The 7,760-nt window shown below is 37.3% G+C and overlaps 1 protein-coding gene across 2 annotated transcripts; it reads left to right on the forward strand.

Moving 5' to 3' along the window:
• The first annotated feature begins 6 nt into the window (after positions 1 to 6).
• Positions 7 to 7,754, forward strand: LOC108381137 (serine-rich adhesin for platelets). 2 transcript variants are annotated; one of them, XM_017637550.1, is made up of 9 exons: positions 7 to 787; positions 1,345 to 1,482; positions 1,544 to 1,677; positions 1,923 to 2,038; positions 2,131 to 2,440; positions 2,512 to 2,646; positions 2,717 to 3,375; positions 3,456 to 3,786; positions 6,287 to 7,754. In XM_017637550.1, the coding sequence occupies exons 1-9, from the start codon at positions 648 to 650 to the stop codon at positions 7,429 to 7,431; spliced, it is 3,108 nt and encodes a 1,035-aa protein (XP_017493039.1). In that variant the 5' UTR covers positions 7 to 647; the 3' UTR covers positions 7,432 to 7,754. The 2 variants fall into 2 exon arrangements, with proteins under 2 accessions (XP_017493039.1, XP_017493038.1); XM_017637549.1 differs by having other exon boundaries at positions 648 to 787; positions 2,509 to 2,646.
• Positions 7,755 to 7,760: the final 6 nt, after the last annotated feature.

Here is a 7,760-nt window from a genome sequence, read left to right on the forward strand (position 1 = left end):
TTTTTTTTTTTGCATAATCAAATCAAATAAGCTTATTTGTAAATATAAGACATATTCAGCGAAGTTAAGGCAACTGCAACGTCTTTATTTTCTGTCCCATTTAATTTCTTTAAATTCTCGTTATATTCTCCTCCAAAATATCTCCAAGTCATATCTAATAAGATGGCAGCACCAGTAAAAGCTGTCACTGCCTCAAATTTGACAAGCAGAGGCGTCGACGCGTAGTCAACGACGTCAGCGTACATCAAACGTTGGATGTGTGCGTGTGCAATATGCAAAACGCAGTGAAAGAAAATTGTTTTACTTGGGATTTCGGGTATTATTCGACGGTTTTATTTATTGAAATCCATATAACTACGAATAAATTGCTACAAAAATGTGCAGTGAAATAAATAATATATTTACGCTACAAAAGCGTTAAGAGGCAATAAGAAAAACAAAAATATTTTTACTGCGCTTGCAGAGTGGTGAAAGGTGCACCAATTGGCTTGAGCCAATGAGCCAATGTGCAATATTGAAAGTATTAGTACATACTCCAATGTAGGAAAAAATACAAAATAAAACATATTTTCGAAATTTGTGTATAACCGTAAAGAACGTTAAATTGTGCAAATTAGTGAGTTGCAGCCTAAAAGCCAATAGTTGCAATGGAATTGAGGGACGCTGGAGGGGATGAGCACGCCAGCAGTGAGCCGTTTTACTATGCTCTACTGCTAACTGTGAATGTAACATTGACGGTGATTGTGCTTTTGGCAGCCTGTCTCTGGTGCAAGCGTCAAGCAACAAAGTAAGTCGAAACATTTGGTGGTATTGGTAATATTTTAGTTAACTTGCTGATTTGCAAAAGTCCATTCAGTTTACAAATCTGGCAGACAGACTGGCTCTCATATGAATGTGTGTATATGTATGCATACACACCCTATACATAGGCAAATTTGGGAGGAAGTGGGTGGTCATAAACTTCAAAGTTCATATGTATGGGAAATAATTGGCGTCGAACGGATGCTGAAGCGTTCACAAAGTCGCCAACACAGCAGAGGAGTCGCACGCGAATCGACAAAAATCTACCGCCACAATGGCTACGTCAACAAAAGAGCCCCAATCAGCACCCTACTGCCTTTAAAAGTTTCAGTTAGAGTATATAAGTAATAATTGCATGCATACATACATTCAGGGTTATTATTACTAGTCAGCTAGTGGCGAAAACGAAAACGAGTATGTATGTTTATACATACATATGTATGTACTTACAGATTAAATGCATTTGGGTTAGACTTATTTTACTTTCATTAAAAGTTTTTTTATGTAATTGCATTCACTTTTCTTTTTCACGTTCATTTTTAGAGATGATTTGGGTGGATTGGAGGGCATGGTTAAAATGACCAACCCTGACGATGTCGTCGTCGTCAAAGTGGCAGCGAATAGTGAATCCCGTACTGACTTGAATGTTTCTGCAGTTTCTAACACCGACTCCGAGAAAAGGTAATAAAAAACATTTATAAAATCCGTACAATTCTAAACATTTTTATACATCAATGCACAGAGCAAGCACTGCAGCACATCGAAGTCTGCCGGATATACCAGTTGGTGATGCAAATTGCGATAATGGATCTGAACTATACGAAACAGTAGCGGACAAACGTCTTCTAGATGAAGGAAACGATCGCAATAAAAGTCGTAAGTGTCATTAATGGTAATTATCATTAGATTATAATCTAGTATTTTCTTAATTATATTGCAAACATTATAAACATTTCGAACTAAGAATAAATAGTTTGAATTAAAATGTTTAAAAAATAGGTTTATTATGTGCCATGCTTCCAAGCATTAAAAAAATATAAAAAAAAATTTACCTTAGCCCCGTTTAAGGTAATTCCTCTTCAGAAATAAAACTTACTCTAATTTTAAATTACCAATTTCAGCCACTCCAAGTCTAAAAAAGCAAACAAGTGTATCTCAGCACAGTTCCATAAGTCAAGCAGATGACGTCAGTTCACCTTATTCTAGAGTGAGAAATCCGCCGCATGACTACGCCAAAGTAAGATATGGAAAATGAAATATTAATAATTCTTATTTTTAACTAAATGTAGTTTGTAATTTAAAAACAAAATTTAAATGCGTTAATTAAAGGTGCGAAACACGGAACATCCCTACGCTCAAGTAAACCCACCGTCAGCTTCAGCAGCAGCAGCCGCTGCAGCTGTGGTAGCGGCCGGCAATAGCAATAATGCTATATACGGCAGTCAACCACCACAGCTTAACGGAACACATTCTCGCAACTCAAACCACAGCAATACATCGCAAAACGAGTCTCCTTCACAAGCAGAAATTCCAGCCGCTTCGGCCATTGCAGGTATGATCTCAGCCAGTCAAGATCTTCCATATATGACACCGCCTATAACAAATCAACACTTTAGTGGCGACTCGCAGGACTCTTCAAGTAATTTGCATTTATAAATACGTATATGAAAATATGAACAACGCAATACACTACAACATTATTTTCAGAAGGCTACACCAGCATCAGCGTGCGGGAGCCGCTTGCAAATATTCTAGCACAACAGCCGCCAAAGCCAACTCAACGGATAGCTACGCTGACTCGTGATGCAAGCGATTCGCATTATGCCACTGTATCAGACGATTCTGGTTAGATAAACTAAATCTTGCTTTTTTAATAATAATATAATCAATATTTGTTTTCTCTCTTCCTTGTTAGACGAAACATATGCAGCTATCGAGGACCCGAATATTCGCGGAAATCCAAATGTTCTCACTGACATCTATACTAGTGGTTCAGAGACGTATGCACAAATCCAACCTCTGCAAATGAGTTCAATGGTCGTATCTGTGGAAATCAATAATACAAATAACAGTAGTCACAATATCAATGCTAATACTGTTCATGCACATAACGTACAATCTGCAGAATATAAAATATCGAATACATCCACTGTATCGCACCACCATCAGCATGGAAGTCACACACAAAGGCCTATTTCTGAGCATGCCACTCCTGTACCACCACCTGTGGATAGCCTACGCACACAAAAGCACTCACGTCAGCCCTCCTCATCATCAAATAACAGTTCATTGGTTTGCAATTTAGGTTCACCAAAGCCCGAAAAACGACAAGCCAACTCTCCGTTGCCACCAACGCCCAAATCGAACATTACCTCGTGTCGTAGTTCCGTTATATCTGTGATCGAATGCGGTGGCGGTGCTGGAGACTTCAATCCAAGTGGCGTTATAACGGCCACATCGATCAATGCAGTTACCGCTGCATCAGCTACTACTAATACAGATGAAGTATCCCCTCAGAAAAATAAAAGTAAAAGCCTGAGTCCATCCAAAGATATCGAGGGCATGTATGCAAAGGTATGCGCGGAACACTAGTTATACTCATGTATAAAAAAAATGTAACTGAAATCGAAATTATAAATGTTTAATGTGTTTAGGTGATGAAAAAGAACAAGTTATCACGCCACTCACCTTCTTCACAAAACAACTCTCCCGTAATGACGCGGAAATACGGTGATAACAACGCTGCGTTAGGCATTAGCCCATTAGACATGGCTGCAGCCGAGCTAATGGAAACGAATCGCGTCAGTGTATTCAACATTTCAAATGCCACGAGCGATAAAGGGCGAATTCGTAGCAACAGCTACGGTTCCAAGGATCATGGTTACGAAACAATACCTGCCGACGCGGTCCGCCCATCCGTACTCGAAAATCGCAAATCAGATTGCTACAGCAGCTTATTGCGAAAAGAGCGACCAAAAGAAATCGGTGAGTAGGCTCCTTTGGCAAACTCGTTTTTATGCTCTATCTAGTTTATTAATTGCCTTTCTTCTGAGTATATTTTATTTACTTATTTCCTTCTCTCTCCTCCTACTCCTTCCAACTCATCTGTATGTATCTTGCAAAAATGAAATGCAAATGCTCCAAAATTCTAAATTTTTTATCCAACAAATTTGTAAAACAAACAAATCGTTTATAGTTGTGCGTAAATGAGATCTTACCGCAGCTTTGCTTTTGAGCCAACGAAAATTTCAGCATTTTTTATTTGGAAGCAGCGGTTAGTATATACATTAATGCTTTTTACTAATTCAGTGGCGTTTTACTACTTTTTATAAAACAAAGTTTATATTAACACAAAATTTGCATGTTAATATTTTTGTTAATTACACTTTAACTGTTTATTGCACGAGAGAAAAGCAGTAATCAGGTTTAATGAGATATTCGTGTTTAAAAAAAAAATGATTAAAACAAGTAATTTTTAAGCAAAAAATAAAATCGACTTCACATCTCCTATAAAAATTTAAGATCATCGTTAATCTCTTCATGATCCAATGACGGGATTTAAACCAAGTTAGAATGGGACCTGTGTGGTAAACTCTTTCCTTTAAAAAAATAATTATAGAAATCGGTCCAAAACGTAGTCCAAAATTATGCGGTAACATACATAAAAAAAAATAATAATAAAAATAAAATATTCCGACGAATTGATAACCTTCCTCCTGTTTGAGAAGTCGGTTAAAAAGAAAACAAAGCTAGTTATTTCATAGAATTAGAAAGTGATAATATTATCTCCATTAATAACATTGCTCGATAAACTATTTTCTAGAATATGCTGAGAGAATATATGAATCGGAATGGTACATTTTTTATAAGAGAGCAAAAGTTGTTTTTTCCTCGATTTAGGCCCGTTTAGAACGGCGAACTCTTCCAATTGTAGTTCATTCCTAGAGGAATTGAACGCAGCAGAGTAGCTCAAAATTATTGTTTCTAGTCTAACTCCGGATCAGAAAGCTTCTTCTGCTGCGTATACCTTTCGATGCTCACATTTTATCATATGTACATACATACATACACATGTATAAGAACATTTGTTAAATTTTCCTATATTTTTATTTAAAAATATAAAAAAATATATACTTATGTACATACATACATACACGAAAAGCATTGCGCAGATTGCGAAAACCGCGCCACGATGTTTCCCATATGAGTACAAGCCTGTCAAACGCAAGTAGAGGCATTCTATTGGTACAGCAGATAAACGATTCCACATTCTGCACCATTCACCAGGATTATAGGTAGTTGCATCAGCTCATCCTTCTCTGCGCTCCTATTAAAAAATACAGGTTTATAATCGACGCTTTTTCTGTGTCCAGAAATTCATCAATCCAAATCATTAGTCTCTTTTATCTTTAAACTATATTTGAATGAAATGTCAAATATGCACAACCACGGTTAAATTCCGAATGCGAACTTTGTTGCGCAAAAAAGGCCGTTCTAACAATTATAATTTAGAAATAAAAGACACTGATGATTTGGCTTGATGCATTTCTGAACAGAGCCTTTGCTCGCCTGTTCACTATATTTTTAGCTCAGCACCCCCTTCCCGATCGAAACAGCACGCATCCGAGGCTTACCCTTAATTGAGCTTGACGGCAACAATTGATAGACTACTAGAATATTTAGACAAAGCTTAGTAGGACCGCTACAACAACAAAAATAATATCTTAGTAGTGTATTTTGAACTATGATTATTATTACTAAATAAGAGTTGTTTGCTCATGTTCCATACTCTATTCTCTATTTTTATTTAGGAAAAAAACATAAAATCTTACAAAAAAAATAGATTTACATAATCTGCACCNTCCGAACCCTGATTATTATTACTAAATAAGAGTTGTTTGCTCATGTTCCATACTCTATTCTCTATTTTTATTTAGGAAAAAAACATAAAATCTTACAAAAAAAATAGATTTACATAATCTGCACCTCAATTTTTATAGAATAGTGGAAGTAATATACATACTAATGGCTCCTAACCTTTGTCATTGTTGGTCTGTATTTAAAAATTATCAAAATCCTAACAGCTTACCAATGGGATATGTTCTTAAAATTTTCACTTAGACTGTACGAATTATCTTGTTTGCATGCTTTTTTGCACTAACATTTTTTCCTTATATGNCTCAATTTTTATAGAATAGTGGAAGTAATATACATACTAATGGCTCCTAAACTTTGTCATTGTTGGTCTGTATTTAAAAATTATCAAAATCCTAACAGCTTACCAATGGGACATGTTCTTAAAATTTTCACTTAGACTGTACGAATTATCTTGTTTGCATGCTTTTTTGCACTAACATTTTTTCCTTATATATAAATTTATAATCTTTAACAACCCACACTTCTCCACCCACCGTCTGAAAAGGTTAAATTAATGAACTACATACAAATGAAATAAATCATTGACTTCTATAATTTTTTTTTTTAGTACAAATACCTAATCCACCTGCAGCAAACGCAAAACCACCGATAAATTCAGATGTAAACAGCGACAAGCACTATGAGACTATTGCCGTGCCGCTTGACACAACGAGCAACAGCGATCCCGGCTATGAAACCCTCCAAAAGCCAAACAAACTAAATCAATCCGATCCAGATAACGAGAAGAAATCATCTGACTACGATCCCAATTACGAAGTGCTGGAACGTCCAAAATCCGCCGGCCTATCTGATGATGGCTATGCCAAAATTAATGAGAAAAAACATTTGGCCCTTGATGACGACTCTACTGATGGCTACAGCAAAGTAAAAGGCGAGGAATGCGATGATGGTGCGACTGGTGGTTACAGCACGATCGGCACGGATGCCAATCACAATTACGCCAGCATCGCTGAAACGAAAGAAGAAATGTGTGCCGTTACACCATACACCGAAGACTCCGATCACTATGCGCGCATCGCTGAAGCACCACGAATACCACAATCAGCATCTGAGCTGCCACTCAGCGCGTTGCATACGCCAACGGGTAAGCTTGCGCTGAGCGTAAGCGTTGCTTCTGGTGTCACACAAGATACACTGGCAATTACTTCGCCTTCTTCAATTAATTCATCATCGTTGCTGGCTAATAGTTCAACACTGTCGTCAACCAATGCGTTGACCGGCAGCAGCAGCACCACTAGTACGATAAGTTCACGACAAACCCCTTCAACATCTTCGCAATATGAATCACTCACTGGCAGCGAAACAGATCCAAACTACGAATCCGTTTGTTACCCGAGCACGGGACGTGAAAATCCATACGAGAGGCTACAGACCGAATATTCTGACACACAGTTAAGCAGTAGTAGTCCAATAACGCCAGATGAGTTGCGACAACAACAGAAACATAAGAAAGGCAATGCACAAACGCACAAAACGACAACAACCGGTGGTAGCACAAGTGCTTCATCACCAGCAACGACAGTAACGAACTCCGATTCAGCAGCGGCAACTATAATAGCAGCGGTGCCGTTAAAGACCACACCAAATGGACTAATGCCAAAAGCGAGACCAGACGGAACAGCAACTAAAGTGCAAAAAACCAGTGAACTGAATGCCACGGATGTGGTAGTCGATGATTACTTTCAAGTTTAGTTAAATCATTAGTATGTAGTAATTGGGCTAAGAGCACATTTTGTGGCAATTATTAGATATGTCTGTATTTATTATTATATTATCTTAGTATATACAATTTTTATGCGTTACACGCATATTTAAATGTTTGGAGAATATAAGGCAGCGAAGCTGATGCTTTACGTACGTACACATATCGCACTTGCATTGCAAAAAAAAATTTGCAATTACCATTTCTTCATGTGTTGTTTCTTTTTTTCACATCTAACTAGAAGTAGGTACATAGCATTGAGTGAGATGCTAATGGAATATATTTGTTGCATGGAATATTGTATTTCAATAAAAAAGAT

Source organism: Rhagoletis zephyria, unplaced genomic scaffold (assembly GCF_001687245.7).
Source record: "Rhagoletis zephyria isolate East Lansing unplaced genomic scaffold, Rhagoletis_zephyria_1.1 Rzeph_scaffold_21525, whole genome shotgun sequence".
Lineage (NCBI taxonomy): Eukaryota > Metazoa > Arthropoda > Insecta > Diptera > Tephritidae > Rhagoletis > Rhagoletis zephyria.

What these genes read in the sequence shown, in the direction of transcription:
- LOC108381137 (XM_017637549.1), top strand. Translation starts at nt 648, where the DNA reads ATGGAATTGAGGGACGCTGGAGGGGATGAGCACGCCAGCAGTGAGCCG. An exon ending in TGCAAGCGTCAAGCAACAAA is followed by an intron (nt 788 to 1,344) that starts GTAAGTCGAAAC and finishes GTTCATTTTTAG; the next exon opens with AGATGATTTGGGTGGATTGG. An exon ending in AGAGCGACCAAAAGAAATCG is followed by an intron (nt 3,787 to 6,286) that starts GTGAGTAGGCTC and finishes TTTTTTTTTTAG; the next exon opens with TACAAATACCTAATCCACCT.